Source organism: Gallus gallus, chromosome 12, assembly GCF_016699485.2.
Source record: "Gallus gallus isolate bGalGal1 chromosome 12, bGalGal1.mat.broiler.GRCg7b, whole genome shotgun sequence".
Taxonomy (NCBI): Eukaryota; Metazoa; Chordata; class Aves; order Galliformes; family Phasianidae; genus Gallus; species Gallus gallus.
This window is the reverse complement of record NC_052543.1, coordinates 3,196,354-3,222,926: the sequence shown is the minus strand read 5'-3', so window position 1 is coordinate 3,222,926 and position 26,573 is coordinate 3,196,354. Positions and strand designations below refer to the sequence as shown.

General features: G+C 52.2%; 2 protein-coding genes and 1 long non-coding RNA gene across 6 annotated transcripts in view; 1 reads left to right on the top strand and 2 right to left on the bottom strand.

Moving 5' to 3' along the window:
- DNAH1 (dynein axonemal heavy chain 1) overlaps positions 1 to 4,709 on the bottom strand; it is a 69,808-nt gene extending 65,099 nt beyond the window's left edge. For 3 of the 4 annotated variants that reach the window (XM_040646516.2, XM_040646517.2, XM_040646519.2), the window contains exons 1-4: positions 4,550 to 4,709; positions 4,288 to 4,387; positions 874 to 1,126; positions 345 to 417 (exon numbers count right to left, since the gene is read on the bottom strand). In XM_040646516.2, coding sequence (XP_040502450.1) covers positions 345 to 417; positions 874 to 1,126; positions 4,288 to 4,387; positions 4,550 to 4,610 — 487 coding nt within the window. In that variant the 5' untranslated portion in view covers positions 4,611 to 4,709. Of the gene's footprint in view, positions 1 to 344; positions 418 to 873; positions 1,127 to 4,287; positions 4,388 to 4,481 lie in introns of all 4 variants that reach the window. The other variant, XM_040646518.2, reaches the window with a different exon arrangement.
- LOC101747452 (serine/arginine repetitive matrix protein 2-like) overlaps positions 1 to 26,573 on the bottom strand; it is a 500,571-nt gene that overhangs the window by 202,912 nt on the left and 271,086 nt on the right. The window lies entirely within an intron of this gene.
- LOC121106645 lies at positions 4,532 to 13,661 on the top strand. The gene is made up of 2 exons (XR_005839312.2): positions 4,532 to 10,140; positions 13,464 to 13,661. It is a non-coding gene; the product is annotated as an uncharacterized LOC121106645 (long non-coding RNA).

The following is a 26,573-nucleotide window of genomic DNA, read 5'->3' as shown; positions in this document are numbered from 1 at the left end:
ATACACATAAATTCAGTGCTCTCTTGGCATATGGCACTGCCAACCACCGTACAACAGACTCCCATAGACAGCAATGCAGCCCACCTGAACTTTGGGTGTGAATGTATTCGGGAGAAAAGGGAGCATGGTTTTACCACAGTCAGATCACTTTGCTCTGCCTCTAAATGAAATTCATTCTTCACGGGATACTCAGGCATCTTAGCACCTTCCCTGGCACTGAGAGGGGAAGGAAAGCAGTGCACAAAGCTATAGTCTCAGCCTACTTATGAGCACACTCAGTGTAATCACCCATAAGGGTTATGGCCCATAGCCCGCCGTATCACCCCTCCTCTCAGTATATTTACCTTTGGGGGTGTGCTGTTCGAGGTCTGCCTGGTTTAGCAAAGAAAGGTATGTACGGGGTGCAGCACAGACATCCTGAAATGCAGTGAGAGAAACATGAGAGCACAGCTGCAGCACAGTGGGAAGATGGGTTTCGGTGTCAAGACAGGGAGACAATGAAACTCACTTTACCAGAGCTTTAGGGATAAATGTGACTGTCACAGTACAGTGTGGATGGAGGGCTGATGAGGTAAGCAATCATCAGGGTTTCACTTCCAAATATTTTCTGCAGTCTGCCTTGCTGCTAACCTAAACGCAGCTACATCATGAAGACACAGATAGCGCTGGCCATAAGGGAAGCAGAACATCTGTGACCAGGAAAAACCTCAAGGCTTCACTTTCTGAAGGTCAAGGACTTGCACAAAGGCCTCTGACAGAACTGAAGGGCTGGGAGCTGGGATGAAAGCTCTATTTCCCCACACCAGGTGCACCTTGTTTTTACTTCATTTAAGAAAGTCCACGGTAGAAGAAAGAATTGCTCTTTGCACTTACCTCTGAGATGCTGGAGGCTTCTGGAGTGAGGACACCGGGATAATAAGCCTTTCGTCTAATGGCTGAGTATTTTGTTGCCCCCTGGTTGCAGCTATCAGGAAGCAACAAACGCCTTCCTGGTCTGTGGTTCTGGCATGAAGCCTCACGGCTGGTGCTGGGAGGGTTGGGGCTCCTGCCCAGAGAATTCATCAAATCCTTGTTTCCTTTATCCATCTTCTTAGGAGAATGACACTGCAATGCAATCCTGGGCTTTCTAGAGCGAAAAGACATTGAGTCAGTTAAACACTCCATCCTTGGCATTCCTCCACACCCTCCTACTGTGCTGGATATTGTGGGCTTGCTAAGATGAGTGGGTAACAAGGTTGGTTTGACTCCCTGCTTGGGTACCAAGTACTGCTTCTTCACGATCTGTGGGCCATCGGTCTCACACAGCTGACTGGATGGCTCAGCAACCCTGGGGAAAGAGTGTTTTATTATGCCAAATGGGTTCTGGAGGGGAAAACCAGCAGCATACACATGAAAAACTGCTCTCCTGAAGCAGCAGGGGCTTCCTGGATCTGTGGCAGCATTCAAAAGGCTGCCAGGAGGATTTGAGTGAACTGGGAATACAACAGAAGTGCTACTTTTGCTGCATCAAAATCCCTTAAAAACCTTGTCACACTTGAGTCCAGGGGGAGCAGGCCACAGCCTACATACCCACACAGCAACTCCAGATGTGAGGCCTGGCTCTTTCATTTAAATAATTCAGGAGAGATGTTTAAGCATTGCCTGACGAATATTAAAATAAAGCCAGAAGCTCCTCTCTCTCTCTCCTCCTGCAGGGGATATTTTTGCTGGTGATCTCAGCTCACAAATAATTCCTATTCTTCCACTCTGGGAGACGCAAGTCCAGGCAAATATCACAGCCATACAGCTGTATTTTATGAAAGCCATCATGCACAGAGAGATGCTAATTAAGAGCAGCCCTCAGACTTCTGGCAGGATGGTAATGCAGCCCTTGATTTTAGGCTTGTCTAAACACAGAGGTGACTACAGTCACTAATTAGTAGAGCTAAAGTGACACAAGCCCCTCCAGCCTGCACACACACGTGCTGACAGAATGATGTGCACAAACCTGCCAAGCTTTTTCCTATAAATTATGAGTCAAAGCCCTCTGTGGTGTCTCTCAAGGATACCCTGAGCGTGATATGGCTTATTCATTAATTCCTGCTCAGGGTTAGACCCCAACTCCTCACCCAGCCCTACCTGAGGATGCTTGTGTCCTGCACCCTTCCTAAGTCTCATGCATCCACCTTGCTCACTCCTGGAGGCCAAGTCCCTGCAACAGACTGCTAAATGGGGTCCTCCAGCACACTGCTGCTAATCCTTAGGAAGATCGTGCCTGGTCTCGTTGGCCACAGCTGGCGTGGGGCCTGTCTGGAGTCTTGTTCTCACAAAGAGATTGCAATGAACGGAGCAGAAAACTGTGCCCATCCCACACTCTATCAGAAGGGATTTTTTCCCCTCCTGAATTTCACCTTGCTGTCTGTCTGCACGAATGAATCAGGTACACACAGCGGAGAAAGCATTACATGCATGCCTGAGATAAGAGGGAATAACTGTGCGGGTTTATTACTGGAGGCTCAAGCCAGTGCACAATTTTGAGAGGTTGAGTCAAAAAAGAAATCGGATAATAAATCAAGGTTACCATGATGCGAATCCTCTAAGTGACACACAGCAAACAAACAGACTGCAGAGGCCTGGGAGACAAGATCAATAATACTCTCTGCCCTCCTTCAAGCTAGAAAATCTCAAATCTTTCTCCTCCTAGCTTCTCTTTGGCACAAGAACTGCAACTTCAGACCCTGAAGAATGAATTTTCCATAGAGGATTTGGGTTTTATTAGTTATTTTATGCTCTGGCCATATCTATTTTAGCAGCCCAGCAGGATTGATTAGTATCAGCCAAGATCCAAGGATTCCTGATGAATCACTGCTGGGCTCTGTCAGGCCAGCTGCTTGGGTACACCAGCCAGCAGCAATGTGGAACAAAGCCCACCTGAGCATCCCTCCTCAGAGATGAGGGATGAGCATCCCTCCTCAGCATGACTTGCTGTACTTTGAATCCATAGCCCATCCAATTCCAAAGCTATCTCCAGGAGGAAAGGCTCATCCAAACCCTGAGTCCACATGCCTTTTTAGCAAGACTTGCAATCTCTGCCCAGATCCCTGTGTGTTCACTCACATCTCCACACAGCCCTTCCTGAGCTCTTCTCTCAACAGTCAAACAACCCCCCCCCTCGGTGTCCAGCTCAAAAGCACCCACCACACTCCTGCAACTGCACAGAGGGAGGGTTGGGTGTTTAGAGCTGCCACCACAAAACTGACACATCACACCCAAAATAAACAACAAAAGCAAGCCTCCAACACGTTTTATGTTACCAAACATGCATGTGAGTAAAACAGCTTGTGTGTACACGATGCAGCTTGTGGAGAGAGGGAGAACTGCTAAATACAAAGGGAATACTTCTTTCTGGCCAGCACACCTCCCAGAGCTCAGCAGGGAACCTGGTGCTCCCATCCAGCTCTCAGAACGGTCTCTGTGTTGGCTTAAAAAGTGAGATCCACTCATTTTACTCAGCCTACATGCCGTGTGCAGGGGCCTACTGTGGAGCTACCAGCACTTCCCTAGCCTCCAGCTCCCCCAGAAGGAAGGAGGATGTCCTCCCAAATCCTCACCCTAGGGTGGCCCTGGATCCCTGGGCAGAGGGCATGGTGTGCGTTACCAAGGTGAGGTTACAGACAGATCTGCCAGAGCAACCTCAACCAGTGTGAAACAGACAGTGCTCAGGGTTTTCTTTGCTGCCCCAGAGATGTTGAAGCAAAGCCGTGCAATGGCATAAGCCCTGTTTGAGTCACACTCCCGCTGTGTGCCACCACTGCTTGGAGTGCATCCCTCCAGGCAGTCAGGGCTTGAGCTGCCACAAAGAGCGCCTTAAGCCAACAAACCTTCCAGTTTTAGCCACAGAAAGCCTGGAAAAGCTTTCCCAGCAGCTCAGTCAGGCTCTTTCACACCTGAAAAGCACCCTTCCTACACAGAATCCTAGAATGGCCTGGGTTGAAAACTGAATGCTCATCCAGTTCCAACCCCCTGCTGTGTGCAGTCGCCAACCAGCAGCCCAGGCTGCCCAGAGCCACGTCCAGCCTGGCCTTGAATGCCTGCAGGGATGGGGCATCCACAGCCTCCTTGGGCAACCTGTTCAGTGTGTCACCACCCTCTGGGTGAAAAACTGCCTCCTAATATCCAACCTAAACCTCCCCCGTCTCAGCTTAAGCCCACACTAAATGGAGGTATCTAAACAAGAGCACGTCTTAACGGCACTGCCGGTACACGAGGGACAGTGCCTGCGCCTGGTGGTGGCAAAACTATAATTACAGTTTCTCAGCAAATCCGGGCGGAGCGGTTTGAGCCGCTGCCTCTGCGTCTTTCTCTTCGGTCCAAAGCCTCGTTCCTTCCAAACCGCGTTCAAAACAGCCTAAAAACGGAGACAGAAGAAAAGTGCTTAAGAACTGAGCCGACCCCCAGGCGAGGCCGCTGCCTGATATCCGTCCCTCCGCCATCCCGCTCACCGAACCGCCCGTCCCCCACCGCCGAACCCGTTCCCGCTCCTCCGGCTCCCAGAGCCGACGCGCCGTACCCGCCTGGCGGAGCGCTGCTAACCGCCGGCCCGTCGTTAGGGGAGGGGCGGCCGCTACCATCCCGGGGGAGGGGCTCCTCGCGGCCGGCTGCTCCGTGCAAGCGACGGCTGCGGCTGGGAGGGTCGCCGTGCCACCGCGGGGTCACGTCGGAGCAACCGCGGAGCCGCCAGAGAGGCGGCCCCCCCCATCACCACAGAGCCACTCCACAGCCACTGGCAGAGTCACCGTAGAGCCACCACAGAACCATCACGAGAGCCCCTCTGCCACCACACAACACTTCTGCCAGTGTAGAGCCATCACAGAGCCACCTCACAACCACTGGCAGAGCCACCATAGAGCCACCACAGGCCCCTCTGCCACCCAGAGAGCCATCACAGGGCCATCGCAGCCACCATAGAGCCATCACAGGGCAACTACAGAGCCCCTCAGCCACCAGAGAGCCCCCACAACCGCTCTGCCACCATAGAGCCACCACAGGGCCCCTCTGCCCCCCACAGAGCCATCACAGAACATCTCTACCACCATGGACCCGCCACAGAGCCTCACTGCTACCACAGAGCCACCACAGAGCCTTTCTGCCAGCAGAGAACCACTACACAGACCCCCCTCTACCACCACAGAGCCATCACAGAACCCCTCTGCCACCACAGAGCCACTACTCAGCCCTGGCTGCCACCACCACTGCTACAGAGCCACCTCAGAGCTGCCCTCATTGCTACCACAGAGCACCCAGCACAGCCATAGAATGCCACCACCACTGCCCTACCCCTAAGTCCCTACCATCATCTGAGAGCCATTGCCACCAAAACACCACTACAAAGACACCAGTATCATCAAAGGGGCATAGGAGCTACCATCAAGTTACCTCAAGGACACCAGTGCCACTCCAGAGCTGCCACCATCACCACAGGACCAGCACAAAGACCACCAGCCTCTTCCTCCCAGGGGTTACTTATAGCTGAGCTGATGTACCCATGGACATTCTAGGGTACTGGGTCGTACCTCCACCTGGAGAACATATAACGACCAAACGAGGAGCAGCTGGCCCTGGGTTCAGCTGGGAGACACCCAGCAAAGCAAAGGGCTGCAGGGGAAGCATCCTGCCCCCTCCTCACACAGCCCAAACCCACAGGAGAGGGGTGGCTTTGGCTGCTCTGGGGACAAGTCCTCAGTAGCATGGCCAGGTGGGGCTCCCTGGGTGGCCCAGTCTGGGGGTAGGGGGCTGTGCCACCGGGAGGCAGCAGAGCCCAGGCAATGAACACGTCACCTTGCACTGCATGGGGCTCGTGTCATTCTGAAGCTTGCTGGAGAAACCCCCAGGAGTAGGTTCTCCATTATGCTGCTGGACCCGTGCTTTATTTAATCGAGGCTTGCCTCGATTAAGCGTAATGTGGTGATGGTTCTTCCTGGAGATCCCAGAGGTGGCATTACAGACTGTGTCTCTTGGCCCAGAGGACTCAAAGGGAGCGCTCCATTGTCCTCTTCTGGGACAGCCTTGTGCCCCCTGCGGTGGGTGTGAGTTCACAGCAGGCCTTGCTGTCCCCCTGCTTAGCCGTGCTTCATTTCTGACCGAGCTTTCAAAGTATGACACAAAATGCTTCAGTGAGCCGGGGGATGAAAATGGAGCTGTTTCGATTGGCTGGCCCTTCAGAAACCTGCCAGGCCAGAACTGAAAGCAGACAGGTGTGCGATTGACCGCGCACTCCATCACTGTGCTGCAGTCAGGGTTTCATTTCCTGGCCTGCCTTCCAAAGGGCCTCGTGATTCCCAAGAGCCTCACTCCCCAGGGCTGCAGCAGGGAGCACTTGTACCTTGTGCAGTTTCAGAGGTTGTGGTGGCTGGAATTCAGCACAGCTGCTTGCAGTGCTGCTGAGCATCTCTGTGCTGTCCCCTCATCTCAGCCTGAGTTTGGATGCTGGCCCCAAAAGTTCAATGCTATCTTCCTTCCGACGCTTCCTCCTGCTCCTTTTCTACCGTGTGCCTTTTCTAGGCCACAGACCTTCCAGTACTTACAGCTGATGCTGAGTTCCCAAGGAACTGGTTCTCCAAAAACAGGCTCCTGAGCTCCTGCAGAACCAGCCTGGTCACTGACTTACCTAGGAATGGTTCTAGTGCAAAACTGTTAGGAGAGAAGGAAAACACCGCTCTCCCCGTCCAACCAAGAAGACCACTGGGGTGGTGAGAGCGTGAGTGAAGCTTAGCAACGTCTTGACCCACAGTGAAGGGCAGCTCTTGTCTCCCCCATCAAACTGGTTTCACTTAGGGGATGGTTAGCATGTGGATTGGCACCAGAAAGGCAAACCATGGCATATCCTAGAGGTTTGCTCTTTCTGTGAGGCTCCATTGACAAGAGCCTGGCTCCTCTGCTTTCTATTGTCCATGAGCTTTTGCAGCCACCTTTCCTCCCCTCCCCTTCCAGTCCTTTGGCTCTGAAACATCTATTCTAAACCGATAGCTCAGAAGACACCAGGAGATTGTATTGCGCACAAGTTCACTATTGCGGGGAGCAGCTCTAGTTCTGGGAAGAATAACAGAATACCAAAACGCCCAACTCATGTGGACCTCAGAGATGATGCACTGGCTGTTTCATCACTTGCACCTCTCCAGCGTGGGTGGCAGGCATCTTCAGATTTAGCAGTGTTTCCATACCTACCCCACACGCGTTTTGCTGAAGGTGTAAACGATCCTCCAAACACGAGGCCACTGGAGAATAAGGCCCTAGATTTCTCTGTCTCCACACCTACGTGTGTTCCCACACACACAAGAGAGCATTGATTTAGAGTAAAACACCACATGTTGACAATGCGAACTGCATTTGACAGCAAAAACCACGAGGAAGTGACAAAGCAGGGAGAGACAGGAGGAGGTCTGGCTGCATCTTGCTTGATGCCTTTCTCCTGAAGGTGCGCTTTGATTCTGGGAAGGCAACATCAAGCCAGGTTCACCTTTATGCCCCTGCTACTTGTTGCGGCTCTTTCCACACCAAGCAGACGGTTGTGTTCACATAGGGTGGAGCTGGTGGAGCAGCTCATTCCAGCCAGCTGCAAATTCTATGCTTTCAGACTCCTCTTTTCCCTGCAATCTCAAGAAATGAATGAGACGTTGACCCTGACAGAGCAACCTTCACGTTGGTTAGTTTTCTCCCTCGTCTCACGCTCATGTCCCGCCACCGGTCCAGCTAGAAGGCTTCCTAAAGGAATTTCCAAGAAAGGTGCATGGAAAACACAGGGTTGGCCAGGAAGATGGCAGTGAGGGCTGCCAGGACCACACCTGTGCAGGAGGGGAGTGGTAGTGATGGAGGAGTTAAGCAAGATGAGCTCTCAGCAGCGGTGGGCAGCAAAGCCTGTAGTAGGCTGTTAGCCAAACTGGCCAGAAGCATCTCTAACACAATGCTACTATCTTCTCTGTAGGGCTACAGGAGTGCTTGCTGAGGAAAGGAGGCTGTTGATGGCTGGGACACGAGTCATCCCAGGTAAGAGTAGTGGGTTCTGCCTCATAAGGAAGCCAATATGCCCAGTCTGTACTGGGGAGGATGTAGCCTGAGAGGTGACATTTCCTGGCACTCTTCAGAAATTTCAGAGTTTCACATACAAACACCCTTCAAGCATGCAAAACACAACACTCAGGAGGCTATAGATAGAACTGCTCTCTTCTAGGAAATATATCACCCGCCTCCAGTAAAAACCATCCTAAAGGAACTGCAAGCCATTTCTGAAAGATGCTAGCAGTCTTACAACTCAGGCTTTCCCAGACAACATGCAGGGATGGAGGTCCTCAGCCAGCTAACTTTGTATGTTTGAGGTCAGGAGGACCAGTGTTGTTTCTTATATAGGATTTGGGGAAACGACTTGAAGGTCTGGAAATTTGCCCTGAAGCTTCAGGAGGAACATCAAGCTTTTCAGAGAGAAAGAGGCATCTCTGCTCCCTGCCGGGAGTGATTTGGTGCTCATGGCAGGGTGTGGGGAGCCCTGGTTCAGCTCTGTGTGCTAGAGCAGACTGCTCAGGCTGAGTGCTCTATCTTCACTCCGCAGCTAAGTGCCCACATCATCTAGTTTTGAGTGAAAATGCCATCCTCTGCTGACAACCAGCATTGCTCAATCTAATGGATTCCTATCAAAGCATTTCTTTCAACCAACTGGCGCTTTATCAAGGAATCCCCAACCTGCTTGGATTTTTTCCACTTGAAAGCGAGTGCCAGGAGCTGGAATAGATCCTTATCTGAACAATAACACTGCAGAAGCTGTACAGAGCAAGGCTTCAGCCAATGGGCTGAACAAAATAGTGAGCTGTATCAAAACAGGTGTATTTCTTTGCACCAGGCCTTGGTAGAAATCAACAGAGACAGAGATTCAGGCATGTCAGTGTGCCAGAGTGGTGGCTTTCCACACAAGAGGACAACCCCATATTTTTGGGTTTAGAAGGACTTCACAACATATCTCCCTGACATTTGTTTGTTGGCTGATTTATTGCACCGAGTGCCAGCCTGACTTCCTGCCATCAGTAACACAGCGCTGTCAATATCTGGGCATTGAGATCATTTGTCTGGCTGGTTCATCTATTCTTGGAGTGCTTTCTCACTTAGGAGTGAACGCTCCCATAAAGAACTGTCTCTAACACACAGCAAAAGCATTATAAACTACTGGTGGAAAGCAATGGTGCGATGGAGTTGCTGGTCCCATAGCACCCTCCCATGATGGCCAAAGAGACCGGCCATGGTTATCAAGCCCTGGTGCCAGCTCCCCCAGCACTGCCACATGCCTGGGGATACTCAGGTCAGTGCTGCTGTAAGTGACTTGTGCCAGCCTTACATGAAGCAACATTTCTGGGGTCTCAGCAGGGAAGTGAAGCTTCAGGTTGAGCTCTCTCCACTCGAAGGAAGCGTCACCCTTAGGAGATGCCGATTCTTTTGCCCAGTGCAGGGAACAGAGCTTGAAAGTCTGAAAGGAGCCGTGGTCATGTCGTTGCTTGAGAGAGACATAACTGGGAGGAACTGGGCAATCAAGACAGAAAAAGTACAGCTTCCAAATGTGTATCGTCATCCGGTTAATTCCTGCCTCTCCCCCTGCTGCCTCCTCTGCTGATGCTCCAGTCCCCACTTCAATACCTGCCAGGTCCTCTTAGAGAGCTGACATTTCCATTCCTGACATTTTCTGCAGCTCCATCTGGGAATTAATGGCCGGATATTAGCAGCGATGGGGCCGTTTATCATAATTAGTCTCATGAAGCTACGAAGCATCCAACTATTTTTCATCAGCGCCGAGGAAATAAACTGCAGAATCCAGTAGATGCGACGGACGATTTATTTATTGATTGATTTATTTTGGTCTGTCAGGATGCAGCTTTAAAGTTTGCCGAGATGAGCAATGCTTCTCCGAGGCGATGACGACAGTGAGGCTGCTCGCCTTGGGTACACAAGCAGCAGGAAAAAGGCCTTGAACCCCTCTGAAGCAGTGAGGAGGCATTCGGTACCCTACATCCGCTCTGCTGCTATGAAATGACAAGTGGCAACAGGTTGAGCCCTGCCTTGACAAGCCCAAGAGGAGAGAGCCACCAGCCAGGTGATGGCATCAGGAATGGAAGACATCTCCAGGTATGCTTTTTGTTTTCCCCATAAGGAAAGTAAGCGCTGAGTGCAGCTGACCCTGCAGAAGACAGGACAAGGACCAACACCTCCAGGGCTGTCATGGGGAGGGCCATGCCGGGTAGTCCTGGCACCGTGGGCCACCTGCTCTGGTGGAGGTAAGGTTCACCCTGTGGTACCTCATACCTGTTGTGCTTTCAACCTCAGGTTTTAAGGGCCTGTGCAGTAAGTTCCCTGTGTTTCTTTGAGAAACATGTTAGAGCTTGCATTCCTCTCTGGGGACAGCTGCCCAGGTCCTGCATATGCTATTATTCATTCTGGTGGCTTGCTTTGATTAAGAAGCCTGTGCTGCTTTCAGTAGCTCTTCTACCAGCTGACGAGTCTGGATGAGTACCTCGCATGGATGGAATGGGAATAGATGGGATTGCTTTGGATGAGCAGGCTCCATTTCTCTTTTTCCAAGTCAGAAGTGGTGGTTGCAGGGCTGTGGGCAGCTGCTGCCTGCATCGAGGCACAAAGGGCTCCTGGAACTCAGTGCTGCCCTTCTGCCTCTGTGAGTCCCACGGAGTCCTGCTCTAACTCTGCCATACAGCTCAGGGCTCACCTGCACAGCACCACCTCCTCTCCTGCAGGCTGATTATCAAGAGCTTTCTGTCCCAGGGTTTGCTATGCAAACATCGAACATTTGTGTTTAAACATTGCATTTTTCTGCTGATGTGAAGCTGGTAATTACAGCCAGATGGGACCTGGCTCCCAGGCAGACGCAAGGCCCACGCTCTGCAGGGTGGTGGCTTTGTGCAGCCGTGTGGCCAACCACCAGCAGGAGTATCAGAAAAGCTGAATGTAATTAAAAACAACGCAAGAAGTTGCATGTCCTCCAACAACAACCATGTTATGAACAGCCCAAGTGCCTGGGGTGCTGCCCCTCTCCTCATCCCATAGCCCTGACTGAACTCATGTGTCTGCTGCAGTGCAGATAATAGCTGCGACCTGAAGCAGGAGCTCAGTCTAGCTAACCATGCACAATTTAAGTAGCACTTGTTAAGAAACCCTTGCAGGTGACACATCCAGAGGAGACAACCTATAAATACTGCAGCCCTCCCTCTGGAAATCACTCCCTCCCTGTTTCACCTCATCTCCCCACCAGCCACCTGCTGTCTCTGCAGCAGACACTGATATACTCCAGGTGTGCTCCCAAGCCATGAGGTGCAAAGCCAGAGCCCAGTCTCCTGCCCAGACAGATGTTTAATATCCAAGTGCTGGAATGCATCCTCCTGGGGGCCACAGCCAGTGTTACACAGCTACCTGCTCACACACCCAGCTGTGAGACACGCCTGGCCACCTGCCTGCCAAACAGGAGCCAGTTGCAAGGGAAGGGAAGAGGGAAAGCAGCAGAGAAGAGCAGAATGTCCAGGAGATGTAACACAAATCATTGTTTTGTGAGAACAGCTAGAGCCACAGCAAATACATACTGTAATCTGAGACAAGTGCTAAGCCCTGATAGGTTTCCTGATAAAATCAGGATCACTGTTAGTGAGAGGCAGAGAAGGGGAGCAGATAACAGTGAGATAGGAAGCTGTGATACATCCATCAAGCCTGCACCAAAGCTCTTGGACCCCATCCTCTCCTGCTGACCAACCAGAAGCCTCTGGCCATGATTCATTTCATGCTGCCTTTGCTTCTCTGCTACCATCTCCCTGGTGTAACTCCTACCTGGGGAGCTGCTTCTCCCTTTTCCTGTGCTGTGTACACTTCTGATTTCTCAAATCTTCCCCCAAAATTCCAAAAGTAGAGCTTTCTAAAGAAACTTATATCTGCTGCCATGCACCCAAGGAGAGCCCTTGTCTGCTTGGAAGGGAAGGGAAAAAGGGAAGGGGGGGAAAAAAGGGAAGGGGGGGAAAAAAGGGAAGGGGGGGAAAAAAGGGAAGGGGGGGGAAAAAGGGAAGGGGGGGGAAAAAGGGAAGGGGGGGGAAAAAGGGAAGGGGGGGGAAAAAGGGAAGGGGGGGGAAAAAGGGAAGGGGGGGGAAAAAGGGAAGGGGGGGGGAAAAAGGGAAGGGGGGGGAAAAAGGGAAGGGGGGGAAAAAAGGGAAGGGGGGGAAAAAAGGGAAGGGGGGGAAAAAAGGGAAGGGGGGGAAAAAAGGGAAGGGGGGGAAAAAAGGGAAGGGGGGGAAAAAAGGGAAGGGGGGGAAAAAAGGGAAGGGGGGGAAAAGGAGGGGTAGGGTCTCATCAGCTCTCTTCTTTCTGCACCCAGTTTGGCATGCCATTACCAACTCGTGTTTATGTAGTAACCTTATCCAACGCCACGTGGGTCTACGGAGGCTGTGTTGTACTGCTATTGCCTTCATGAATAATGGATCCCCTTCCACCTTCCCTCTCCTCTTCCCTGTTAGATCCCATTTTATGTTGGGCATGTCTGGTATGTTTACTGCATCTCTGGGGTTGATCTGAGCTCTCTGATTCTCAGCTCCAGTTCCCTCCATTTCCCAGATGCATATGATATGCAAGAAGGTACCAGGAAAAATTGGAAATGTTATTAGCAGTGACACGTGCAACATCTATGTCTTGGGTTTTGTAGGGGGTTAAGGTATTTCTATTGCTTCCAGTCAGGCTGTGAAGCTTCTCATGCCAGGGCCCTGGCCCTTCTAATTCTTATGGCCCTGGCCAGCTCCAGCTAGCTGTCCCCCTGCGCTTGGCTCTGCATGGCTCTGCCATGTTCAGATGCTGTGGGACTGTGCCCTGACCAGAAGGGCACTGTCTGGACGGGGATTACCTGTGGCTCTTGGCTGGCCTGGTAGGGAGCTGCTGCTTCTTGCTTCTCCTTGAAGCCTGTAAGCTTCTCTTCTGGAATTTCACACTGTAAAGGCAAAAATATATAGCTCCAGGAACAAGATACCCACCATTCTGGTTCTAAAAAGTTAAGTCTCTATGGCTAAAAGAAGCACACGTACATTGCTGTAAGTTTTAGGGCCAGAAAAATGCTGGGGATGACTTAAACAATGCAGTCTGGAGAATTTTTTTTCTTCTCATCCCTGGAAGTACCCGGATTTATTCAGTTTTACATGGTAAAGGCCAGTATTTCTGTTTTAGACTTCTTCAGAAGCCCCAGGCCCAACAGTGAGATGTCCTGGTTTTAGCAGGGAATACGCTATGGCATTTAGCATCATCATGGGTGCCTCTTTACCTGCTGCAGTGTCACTTCGTCCCATTATGAGGACTTTGTTGAGTTCAGCCACATCTCTTTAGAGTGACTTTGTAGAATATGTAGGTATGAAGAGTCATCAGAGTTGTGTGCTGACTCCAGTTCAGTCCAGCTCTTTGTCTTTCTTCTCCAGGCTGTGAGGAGCTGCAAGGCTGTGAGGAGCTCCAAGCTTCTGGACTAAGATATTCTGAAACAGGATTGGAAAAGTTAGTTTATTCGCATCTCCTGACAAAACTCAAGCTGCTCTTGCTGTGCTTATCTTACTACAGCAGGTTTCACCTCCAAACACCCAAAGCAGCCTTCGAGTTTGCAGAATAAAACTAAAGCAAGACCCCGTTGTCATGGGTTCAGTAGAATCAGTCTGGGTTGCTCAGCATTTCCCACTACAACACAGATTTTTCAGTCGCCTCCCAACTTCAATGGCTTTCACTGAGTTTCCTCTGTCGACCATCTACTTCAGTTTGGGCGAAGTACAGAATGGCTGTACAGGTTATAAAGTTTGGCTGTAACAGAACGAAACAGGGACACACGTGCACATGCAAATTGCTCAAAGACCAAGATGGTTGCAGCATGAGAAACACAGGGTCAAAGTCACCTGTGCAGACCTTACTATTTCTCTTTTTAATGCACAGATTTTAAATTTTAATGTTAATTACGCAGCAGAGCTATTTTCTAGAGGACCCTGGTTCATCCTGCTCGCACTGAACAAACATGCTCACAATACTTTGTTTCCACAGCATTGTTCTGAGCACGGAGCCTCAGGCAGAGCTTACTACACATTATTCAATCTCTGCTAAGAAGGTAAAATTATTAGTCTTCTAAAGAGCTTTTCAGTCGAGCTCACTGTAATAGCTGAATGCTTCAAAACTGGTAATGATTTTGGCTTTGCAACTCCCTTGCCATAGGATAGGTCTTCGCTGTGGCTGTTTTATAGAGGAGAACACTTGAGCCCAAGAGGGTTAAAATGAAGAGATTTTGGGGTGTGCTTAAAGAGGGGTGTGCTGAGGGTGCCCAGTCTTTCTGAAAGCCAGATGTCCCATGACAGGCACATAGAAATCATCCTACCCAGCCTCGGTGCACCCACCAGCACCAGCTTGTTTCCTACAGACTACAAGAAGAAGCCATCAGTCATTCAAAAACAAAGCAACTCTGGGGTCAAGCCTGGGCATAGAGGTAGCACCAAGCATCTGGCGTGTGTCCTGGCTGCAGGACCAGAGCCATGTCCATTCATCACACAGGTGGTGGCTAATCCCTGCTGCCCACAGCTGCTTCTATAATCCCAGGCAGCATTGACTTTCTCGTCTGTAGTCCAAGAAACCTTTTGTCATTGGACTAGAGACCACCGCAGAGTTCCCTTTTCCTGATTGCCCCTAGGAAGGGCATTTGGCTTTTGTTTGGGTGAATGCTTTCCTGTTTCAGGATGGGAGTTGGGGAACATGACACGTGTTTCAGGAGTTAAATCCACTACAAGAACAGAAAGGATCTTCATCCCCAAGAAACTGATCCATAGTGACAAGCAGGGAAAAAGGAAAAAATAAAGAAATAAGAAAGAAAAGGAAGGAAGTCGGACAGAAAACGGTTTGCAAGGAGCAGACCAAAGGCAGGGCTGAGAGCGGAGCCTTCCCTCCCTCCCTCCTCCCAGCCCTCCCTCCGCTGAGCACAGGCTGCAGGGCCCTGGGAGGCCCCTAATCTACTTTGTGGTACAAAAGGCCCCGTCTGCTGGCTTTCCTTTTCTTTTTCCCTCTGTAAAGCTGAAGTGGGGATCAGTTTCCAAGCAGGGAAGGGGACAGAACAGGAGCCAAAGTGACCCCGCAGAGCACCCAGGGGGATGCAAGGACAGAAGTGACCTTCAGGTGGGTTGGAGATGTTGGGGACATGGGATCTTTGGGGTCGTCATGATCCTTGCTTAGGTGTTCCAGTTTTCCTAACCTACTGAACAGTTCTTCTCCTAGTTTAAGGAGAGGCTGCTCCCAAGCATCCCTGCTCTCCTGCTCAGTATTTTCCTCCCAAACACTACTCAGGCTTTTCTGGAATGCTTGCCTCTCATTCACTCCTGTGCACGCATCCTCCATCATTTTATACAGCTTTTCTGCCTCTCATGTACTCCTTCCACCACCCTGAGTAGTGACGCAGCTCGAGAGCAAAACCCCTCGCAGCCTCTGTTTCACAAGCCTGGTAGTGAAACAGGATCTCTGGCCTCTTCCCTACCAAAGAGAATTTTTCTGCACAGATTCTTATTCGGAATTCAGCCTACCTGCCCAGAAAAATTAACAATTTTCTGCTTCTACTGGAAATATCACAGGCCCCCTAGGGCTTCATTTACCTTTTTGTGCCTTTAGCTAATTGGTGGTTGATAATCATCTGCAACTGCTACAACAAAGTTCACCTCCTCCTCAGTCACATCCAGCTGATACACTCCCTGTCTATCACAAAAAGCCCTGGGTGTACTCTTGCATTTCATGCTGTTGGATTTCAGTTTCATTCTGTGTCTCCTGTTCAAGGTTGTCTGCTGCTTTCAGCCAGCTCTCCCTTTAGCCTCTGCATTCAGAGTGCCTCCTCTTTGGCGTCATCGGCTGGCTTAGCCTGAGCGCTTCCACTGCTCATGACAACATCATTCATGGAGAGAATAAACAAGATCGATCCCAGGATTGATTCCAGAGAAGCTCCAGTGGTGAACTCTGTCTAGTCCACTACATCCTCCTTCTCAAGGTACAGCTTCTGTACCTGCCTTCTATTTCTCACTCTGCACTGCAGTTTTGTAGTAAAGCTTTGCATGCTCTTAGCCCACCCTACAGACTCTCCAAACCCACTCCCACACCCCCCCCCAAAACAAAACAAAACCAGACAACAACAAAGGAATTATGTTAATAATCTTCAGTGCAGTTCTTTCCCTTCTGTGACAGGTTCTGTCTCTGAAAACCTTGCCACCAGGCCTGCAGTTTGGCACATTTTCTTGGAATCTGCAACCTTGTCCTGGCTTCAGTGCATTCAAATATCCAACTTTTGTCTTTCGTTTTACTTACAGCTTTATACTATCTTCCTCCACCCTGCATGCTGCCCCCACAACCAGCAGTATTGGTTGGGGGCCGTAACACAAGCACCTGCTGCCTAGCAGATCTACTATGTTGAATTCCCCATGGTGATACCTAGAATCACAGAATCATTCAGGTTGGAAAAGACCTCTAAGATCACCAAATCCAGCCATCCATCTACCAACATTGCCCACTAAGCCACGTCCCTGTACCACATCTACATGTTTCTTGAGCACCTCCAGGGATAGTGACTCCACCACCTCCCTGGGCAGCCTGTGCCAATGCTTAAACACACTTTCAGAGAAGTTTTTCTTAATAACCTGAACAGTCCTTTCCTCCATGCCTGACACCCTGTCTAATATTTACCCTACTGCTTCCAGGTCCCTAGCACAGCATTTCTCTTGTCAGCAGGAATGGTAAGGGAGAACATTGGTTTGGATCAGAGTGAGGTTCCTGCAGCTGAACTCCTCTCTGTGAACACAGTGCCATCTCATCCCACATCTAGCCATCACTTGGGGTTTGGGACACATAAATGCTTTATATTAGTTTTGTTAGTGGACGTGCAAGGGCAGCACAGCCCTTCTTCTTCTGGCCTTCAGGCACTGATGCGTCTGACCTTTCTTTTGGGTGTGAAATAATAAGCCATGCCCTAATTAAATTCTTAAACCCTCACCTTCAAGCTGCTACAAAAACCAGACCCACCAGGGCTCTGGGAGTGAGGACAAGGGGGTAAACCAGGCAAGAAGGAGGGCTGGGCACTGCGTGTTGTTGGGGAGGCCCACGAGATGGCCGCCATGCTGCGGCCTGCAGCAGGCCTGGGCCTGGGGCCTGGTTCTGTACAGCCACCACCAGCACGGAGGCCCGTGCAGAGCTCCGGCCTCCCTCCATCTCTCCACAGTCTCCGTCTTGCTGTAGAAATAAATTGCTTCGGATTCCTGCAACTCAGGCAGAAAACCCGGGCCCCTTGCTGATAAAACCAGGCGGCCTGGACAGCGTTGCCGTGGCAACCGGCACTTTCTTCCCCATCCTTTTGTTCGGCCTCAGCCCCGGACTTTTGTACCCAGCTGTAATGGGGCCAGGCTCTTGGGATGTTTACAGGGTGAGGTGAGAGGAATTTCATTCAGCCCCGCCGTGCTTGGCCCGTCTCCTTCCGCAGGGCGAGCGTGGAATGTTATTGACCGGGGCCCCATGCAGCGACGGAGGCACTGAAGAAAGCACTTTAGACTTTTGGGCAAAGAAAAGAAATTCCTGCCCTTCCCCATGCAAACATACCCCACCTCCCCAAAAAGTGCCTTTTGTTCCCTTATTCCTCTTTTTTTCACCCACTCCTGCCTCCAGCTGCAGACTAAACCCTCCCTTGCTCCTCGCTGGCTAAGCAGAGCATCACCAGAGCACCAGTGCCCAGAACCAACAGGGTGTGCTGGGCCAACAGCACAGACGGTGCTGAGCCTTGGGAAGGGTTGAGCCCATCAGGACCCACTGCCCGCTGACAACACAAAAGGCTGCCCTGAGATCCAATATTGGAGCTCCCAGGGACACCACTGAGGAATTCCCATTAGTTTGTGTTTGGGGAAAGCCTCCCGTCAAACACCAATTTGCTTTTCTCTTGCCAGGCACCAGCAGAGCTGTGGCAGCCTCCCAGCCTGGCACTGCAGGGCAGGAGCCACACAGGTGCTGTCTGAGCTGTGCTTTGCTTTTGTCTCATCCCCTAGCAGCAGAAAGCCCTCCAGAAAACCTGCGACCAGAGCCATGGTGTGTTGATCAGTGCAGCTAGCCATGCTAAGGGCACTCTTCCTTCCTCCAGACCTCATAGCGCCTCAGGAGAAGGTAAACCATAGAATCTTAGGCTCATGGAATCATTAAAGGTTGTAAAGACCACGAGGTCATTATGTCTAACCGTCCGCCCATGCCTGTGACCTTCCTAGACCATGTCACTCAGTGTGACATCTATTGTTTTCTGGAACACCTCCAGAGACAGTGACTCCACCCGTTCCCTGGGCAGCCTGCTTTAATGCCCGACTGCTCTTTCTGAGAATAAATTTTTCCTGATATCCAACTTGAACCTCCCCTGACAAGTGCTGGGTTTGGGTGAAGGGCTTTGAGGACCCACTGCTGGCAAGGCCATGCCATTTGCAACATCTCCTTCCCTGCACTGCTCCGTTTGTTGAGTTCAGAGCAGAGAGATGGAGACGATTCCCCTTGCAGCAAGAAACAAGTAGTGAGTTTTGTCAGTTCTGCAGAGGAGATGAACTGACAACAAAGCCCAAGGACCATGTTTGGCTGCAAGGACACAAGTATGAGTCCTATGGGGCTGGGCACCTTGCTCCTGACTGGGGGAAGCAAATCATCTGCAGCTCCCAGCAGCCCCAGTGCCTTAGAATCATAGAATCCTAAAAGCTGAAAGGACATTAACACCATCCAGTCCTACCATCAACTCCTGCCTGTGACTGCTCTAGACCAAGTCACTCAGTGCCACATCCCCACGTTTCTTGAACACCTCCAGGGATGGTGACTCCACCACTTCCCTGGGCAGTCTGCTCCAAAGGTTGACCATTTTCTGAGAAGAAAGTTTTTCTAACATCCAACCTGAACCTCTCTTGGCACATCTTGAGGCCATCGTCTCTTGTCCTTGTGGCTGGTGAGAAGTGCTGGTGGCTTTCCTTTGCCTCTGCATACACCTTTTGGAGTTATTCTGTCCCAGCTGCTTTATCAGGAGTCTAATTAGAGGGAGGATCCAACCCCATAGATTTGCCCTTCAGCTGCAAAGAGACGGAGGAAAAAGATTCGGACACCTGTGTTCATAGCTCTTGTCTTTGAGACTCCTCCTCTTCCACCATGTCTAATTAAAAAGAAATAAATAAATCAGCAACAGATTCAAAAAGTAATTGGCGAGCGGGGCAGAGGAGAGAAGAGGTGGCACAGACAAGGGAGGACCACAGACATCTTCTCCTGGGACTGTAGCCAAGGAAAACTGAAGCCCAGGGCGAGCACAATTGCCTCTTGGCAAAGGACTGTTGAGTTGGCACCATTTCAACGCCGCTTGCCTTAAAGGCATGAAAACCCATCTATAAAGGATGCTGGGAACCAAGTGGAAACAAAACGCACACCAGCCATGAATAATGGGGCAAATGTGTCAATGCAAACAGAAACATGCTGCAACCCTTCCCTTAGCCCAGACTTCGCAAACTCTTTCTGAAAGCTTCTGTTAAGGTGAGCCCTCCTGGGTCACAGTCAAGCAGAGTATGTCCACAGACATAATCAGGTTACCCGAGGATTTAGTTTCCAAGTGCTGGTTCCCTTTCAAAAGGCCAGCTTGACAAATTCCATCACGGGAGCTCAAGCTTTTGCATATAGCTTCTGAGTATCCCCTGAGACTGAAGCCACACTGAAAGAGTCCCTTTTCTTGCACACCTAAGAGAGTTAGCACTCATGTTATCTGGATTTTCATCCTTGAAGGAGGGCTCAGGGGAAGGGAAGAGGAAGCAGACACGAGCCTCTGGATCTTTGTTAGGGAGGGGGTGTGAAGAAACAGGGAGTGAAGTTCAGGAAGGCCACTGCTGATGGGAACAGAACTCTTGGAGGGGCTGAGGCAGTGATCCTTAAGGCACGAGAGGGAAGGAAAAGAAGGTATTATGTTAGAGAAGGCTTTGAAACATGGGGAAGATTGCCGGTGCCATCGGGTATGTGGCTCTGCATGCTTCTTTGCAACTCAGTAGCAGAACAGGGGCTGAGACAATGATAGAGAAAAAGATGCCTTCTTCCCTTTTCCTCCATGCGCACCAATGATTCAGGCTCCTTTTTATGTCCTGGGACACGGCTGTCTGGAAACACATAAAGAAAAGGACTCCAGAACGTCACCACAAGCACATCACTTATTGGCAACAGCCTTCATCAGCTATTCAAAGAGATGCCCCAAAAGCCCATGCTTCTCTCCTGCATGAACAGGATACAGACCTGGATAACATGTGGCTGTCCAGCTGCCTTGGCTGGGCAGGCTGAAAAACATCAGCTGGGGGCTGATCCCAGTGCTCCCAGCCTCAGGTTACCTCCCCAGGGAAAGGATGCTCCGTGGCACTGCTACTGGGACGTACGGCAAGGCAAGGCTGTCACAGCCCTATGGAAAAGACCCTCTCCAGACCCAGCCCAGACCCTCTGAGGATCTCATGGGCTGCTCCTCAAGGCAACCTTCATGAAGAGGCAGGGTTACCAGCCCTGTTTCTAACCTCATCTAAAAGGAAGCAGTTTTCTTTCTCCATACTTCCCCACGTTCAGCAGGCTCCGCGTGAGGTCCCAGTGAGAGAGAGGTGATGCAGCAGCTCAAACGATGCCATTCTTCAAGGGCAAAGCTTTCCGCTGTGGCTAACGCCAAACTGCTGAATGTTAGGAGAGGGAATGGTGGCAGGATGGAACAAAAGTTGTGCCAGTGCTGTCTCATCAGGCCAACACGAGCTTCACCTGTCAGGCAAAACAAGAGGCAGTCGAAACAGAGTACCAGCTAATAGGCTTCAGGACACACAAAGCGGCAGGAAACCCATTTATCTCAAGCCGCCCACGTGCCATACCGATGTAGCCTTGGGTTTTTATCTCAGCTTTGTGTTGGAGGCAACAAAAGCAAGTCCCTTCTGCAACCCATCTGAACGAGGAAAGCGAGATTCAGTGGGGGTGCCTGGGGAGGCTGGTGCTATCACAGAGCCTGGTGGCGACGGAGTGGGGAAGAAACCAGCGTGGGCCCAGCGTTGTGCTAAATTTTGTGCTGTCGTGGATGTCTGAGGCTGAGACACGAAGCTGGGACGTGGCTGTGTTGTCTCTTGCTTCTGCCCAAGCAGGGCAGTTCTGCATGGAGCTCACTGGAGGTGTTAAATGCAGCCAGAGCTACGGCACCTGCAGCTCTGCTGGAGCGCAGTGAGTTTCCCTGCTTTCAGATCTGAAGCACAAGAGAGCACCTTGTGCAGTCCGTAAGTCAGAAGGCTTCAGCACAAAACTATTTCCTTGGGATCGCTGCTGGCAGAGAGAAACAGAGAGATTTTATCGGAAATTCCCCGCTAAAATACAATCCATATCCTCAATCTTCAGATCAATGCGAGAAAAAAAATCCATCCAATGATTTTCTTCCAGCACCACAGAATGCGCCGGGAGACGATTCCATAGCAGCGGCTCTGCCCTCCACGTGCTGCGTTTGTGCCTTACCCTGCTGGGCACAGCTGCTGCCCCACAGCTGGGCACACATTGCTTTTGTGAGCAACGTGCTCTGTGAGTGCTACTGGTACAGGCAAGTTGTTGTTATTGCCGTTAATGAAACATAGTTGAAGACGAAGCAGGAGCAGCACCAGCAGATAACGCACTCGGTGTTCAGAACCCACTTTTACCCACGCCCTCCGGGCTATTCCAGCCCATCACCTCCAAGCTGGCTTTCTCCACCGGCTCGCTTGGACCCCGAAATCGCAGAAGATCGGTGATAATAAAGGCAGCAAACCCCCCTTTCTTGCTTTAAGCTCAGCCTTGTGCTGCAGACAACACGGCACATCGCTTCCACCGCCATCCATCAAGGACAGCTGATCGCAGCCTCCGACAAAGCCCATCATTTCAGCCGCGCGCTTCCATCGCCTCCAAATCGGCGGCTGATGATACACAGAAGTGTTGCAATAAATGTTTATGGCAGCGCTCCTGCGCCTCCTCAGCCTTTAATTTCAACGGGTTACTGTTGATCAGCATGTTGAGCGGCGCCCGTTTGCATCATTACTGCTGTATGCAAACAGCTTGTGCCGGGACCGGCTCCAGCCCCGCTGCCACGCGCATCTCTGCTCATTAGAGGTGCTCATAGATATCATCTTATAACTCGTGGAAACAAATGGTTTCCTCCAGCCCCGAGCCAGCGTCCTGTGCTGAACAAAGAGCATACACTATGTGTGTATTTACGTGTAGATAAATACCTCGGGTGGATTTTATTAAAACATTTACCCACCTCGGTGCTCCTGGGCGAGCTCACGCCATCGGTTCAGCTCTGCGCTGGCTGTGAAAGGCAGCAATTAAACATTCCCCTAAAGCAGCACGAGGCCGCGTCTCTGCCAGCAGAGCATGGAGCAGGCAGATTGAGCAGAGAAGCCAACGGTCTGAGGGCATTCCCCTACCTGAAGGAAGCATTGCAACAGCAAAAATGCTGCCGGGGAGGTCAGGACCTGCAGGTGCAAGATTCCTTGCAATCAGCCATACCTACTCTTGCTTTGGACCCAGCAAGTCCAGCTGCGAAGACCAGAGTTCCTTCTCTCTGGAGAAGTACGATTGCTTTCTTCTGCTGTGTGGTGCCTTAGGCATTTGTGGCCCTGCAGCACCTGCTCCTCATTGGGCATCTCCACCTCGCAGACCGCTCAGGCACAGAGCTGAGAATCCCACCTCCTCGTGGAGGTTTCCTTGAGGAGCAGCCCATGAGGTCCTCAAAAGGACTCGGGTAGGGTCTGCACAGGGTCTTTTCCAACAGGTTTGCGGGAAACGGTCTATGCAAGGAATCCTAGGCAGAACTGAGCCCGGCTGCCTCAGGCACTTCACAGCCACGTCCTTCTGCACACCCCAGGGTGGGCTGAGATCCCAGTCCTGGCTGTGTCTGCTATCCCACTATGAATGAGGCCAGGCTGGAGGGCCCACGCACAGCCGAGGCAAATGGTTTTTGGAAAGAAGCCCCAAAACTGTGCAGGTGACCTGGACAGAAGCCTCTCAGAGGCAGAGGGAGGGCCAGGTAGACCTGTCCTCCCACTGCCAGGCTCAGAGGGAAGAAAAATGCTACAGGAGTTGGGCAAGGGAGGAACCAGGGGTTTTACTCTGCAGCTCACCGCACGTGTCCCTGCGGAGGCAGCCACAGACCACGGAGCTGGAAGGAAAGGAGCAGGAGAAAGGCTTACGAGCTGCACGAGCCCCATGAATGGGCAGCAAGGAAGAAGAGCTGGTGCCCTGCTTGCTGTGGAGATGAAGTTCACAGCTCGGTTGTCAGCAAGGGAAAGAGAAGGGGGGGCTTCCTGGGAGAGGGATGGAGCCTGCGAGTGCGGGTCGTTAGCCTTCTGCTCACATCGGCGGGGGAAAGCGGTTTCATTTGCTGGCCTGATTGGACTGATGAGATTTCCATATTCTTCATTAAGGGGCTGCCAGCAAGCGTGGCTGGCCTGCCATTTCCCATTACTCACAGCCTATCCATTATGCAAAAGGAGAAGGGAAGAGGAACGAGACAAGAGCCCAGATAGAAGCTGCAGGGATCCTGTCGTCCTCAGTGGCACAGGATGCTCAGCGCATGCTGACGCCTTCCTTACCTCCCCTGCCCCCGCTTCTGCGGCTCTCCTGGACCTCCTGGGGCTGAGGCTTGGTACCACCTCCCCTTTCATCCCTCCCCTTCCATCCCCGGGGGCACAGCTTGTTGTGGTGCTATTTGATGGGATGCACGTGGGCCCAAGGCGGGGACGTACAAAGGATGTGCATCACTCCTGCCTGACCTCAGCCGTCACCCACAGGCTCTTATCTCTGCGGGGCACAATAGCTCCCAACCTGCCTCCCCTCCAGCCCCTTCTCCCCTTCCCACTCACCATGACAGTGACTTTGCAGTGGCCTGAGACCCCTGGGGACACAGCGATGCTCCTTAGTTATCACAGAACCATTACGGTTAGCAAAGACCTCTAAGATCACCAAGTCTGACCATCCACCCACGCCCACCTGCCCCCTAAGCTACGTACCTCCTCAGTGCCACATCAACACGCTTCTTGAACACCTCCAGGAACAGTGGCTCCACCCCTGGTGACACAGCAGGTACCCCTGTCCCTCCCACACATGCAGTGAGACCCCACCAACAGAACCACACACACCTTGGCTTTAGGACAAGAAGCCTCTGCTGGGGGCTGGCAGGGAGGGGAGGGTTAATTGCCCACCCCAGGTGCCATCATTAGGGGCTCATTAGCAGTGTGGGGCACCCAGTACCTTCCTCTCTGGCCAAGCTCCAGCCTGGCAGTAGAAGCTGCTGAGCAAATGCAATTACAGCAAACAACAGCCACACGCACAAGCGCTGCAATCCACACCTGGCACTAATTAACTTAATTAGTCCTTAATGAGCTACACTGGTCGGAAGGCCTATTTTTACTTAATTATCCCCTAATGTGCTTGGCAGAAAGTGGGAACTCTGATGGATGGAGAGGCATTGCCTGACTCCCTATGCTCCAGCAAGATGCTCCATCATCCAATGCCCTCAGCCAGAGGGGCTGCCTGTTACTGGGATAGGATAAAATAGAATGGGATGGGACTGGACTGGATAGAAGGGAATGGGGATGAGAGTGGGCCCAGTGCCCCATCAGCACCAATCTGGTAAATAACGTGGCAGAGGCCATTGCTGCCTTGGTGTCCCCGGGGGGGGTTTAAACTAGGTGATCATTCTGGTCCTTTTCAACCCAGACCGTTCTATGATTCTATGACTAAGGCTGGATGCAGGGGCAGAGAGGATAGGAAATGGGGTTTAGGGCTTGGCTGGAGTTTTGTGCTCTCTGAGGTCTGGCAGATGTTGCTCCTGGGAGTGGGTGGCCCCTGGGGGACATGGGGATGCTGGGCTTCCTACCTGCCTCACTGCTGCTTTCTGGCTCTGCGTCACATCCCTGGGTTTGGGGGAACGGGGCACGTGGTGGCTATCCCATCACCCCAGTAAGCACACCTATACAGCAGCCTACTGCTCCCATTTGGGGCTGCTGTTCCTGAGCTTCCCCGTGGCAGTCCTTGCTTCGTGCCCAGGGAGGAACGCTTGTAAGCCTTGTGCTATCGCTTTGGTAGGACGACACCCCTGTCTTACAGCCACTTTAACGGGGGTTTGTTCCTCATTTCTTCCTCCTTAAGCTCGTGCTGTCCAGAGCTCAGCAAAGCAGGACAGCACATCCCCAGCCACCAGGGCCACTGCCTACCTGATGGCGTGCACACACGCACTGGGAGGGCTGAGGAGCGGTGTCAGGGGACAGCAGAGGGACAGCAGAGGGACTCTGTCCCCAGGGAGCACGATGTCCCTGGCGGCCACCAGGCAGCAGCGCCATCCCCGAGGGCGTCCTGTCCCAACCTGAGGGTGACAAAGCCACCCTGCCGGCCAGCACCGGGTGCCACAGTGACACTCCCAAAGCCACCGCGTGCGTGGGGGCACTGCCTGGGGCCTCACCCTGCAGCATCCCTTGAGGGAAAGCCCTGCGCTTCCCACTCACGCTTTGTGTTTATTTCCTAATCTCTCATTTGAAATGGATATTGGGGGGGGGGGGGGGGGGAGGAGATAAATTAGCCCCATTCTTCTGGGAAGAATAAAGCGACCCTGCGAGGCGAGGCATTGTTGGCCGAGGGGACAAATGCTAATTTCTCCTTCCCTCCACCGAACGCCCGAGCGAGAAATGCAAATACCTCTGGCAGAGGGCTGCAGATAAAAGTCTGGGTGTCTGCATGCGCGCACGCAGATGGGTTTGAGTGCCGCGATAAGCTGGCAAACAAGGTAATTAAAATAATTAAAATGCTAAACAAAGGGGAGGATGGAGGCGAGCGGTACAAAGGGCTGGGAGGAGCGCGAAGCCGGGCGGATCCGTGCGGGGTTGGCAAACCTCGCCGGGTTGGAGCGCACGGGCAGGGAACGGCTGCTCCAAACCTCCCCGTTAGGAACGGCGGAGATTTCGGTTTGGAGTGCTGAAAGCGGAGGGGGTTTTTGTAGTTGTTGCAGGCTGAGGGAAACGCTTTGTTTGAGCAAAGGAAAGTTTGGTTTAAAGGGGGGTGCGGAGCTGCTGGGATGGCGTTTCCCACTGGGAGCAGCGCCTGTGTGCGGGGCTGCGGTGGGGATGTGGCACCCGCACAGGGGGCAGCCCGTCCCCGCTCTGCCTTTGCTTCACGTTGTGCCGGCAGCCCTGGTGGCTCTTGGCGCTGTCCCCGCAGGGGTCGGTGCCGTGCACGGGGCTCGAGCACCGCGTCGTGCAATGGGGCCGTCCCCGCTGGGCCGCAAGGTGCGATGTGCATGAAGGACAGCCGTGCTGGGGTGCGCGCACCATGCAAGGTGCAACGCACGAGGTGCAGCAGGGACGGTCCTGCTCAGCTGCGCTGCCCCGTGCCAGGCTTTGGGCGCCCTGGGGAAGCCCCCTGCCCCCAGCCCTGCCCCCAGCCCTGCCCGTGGCCACGTTCCCAGCGCCAGAAGCCGAGCGCGATGCGGAGATGGAGCTGCAGAGCAGGGGAGC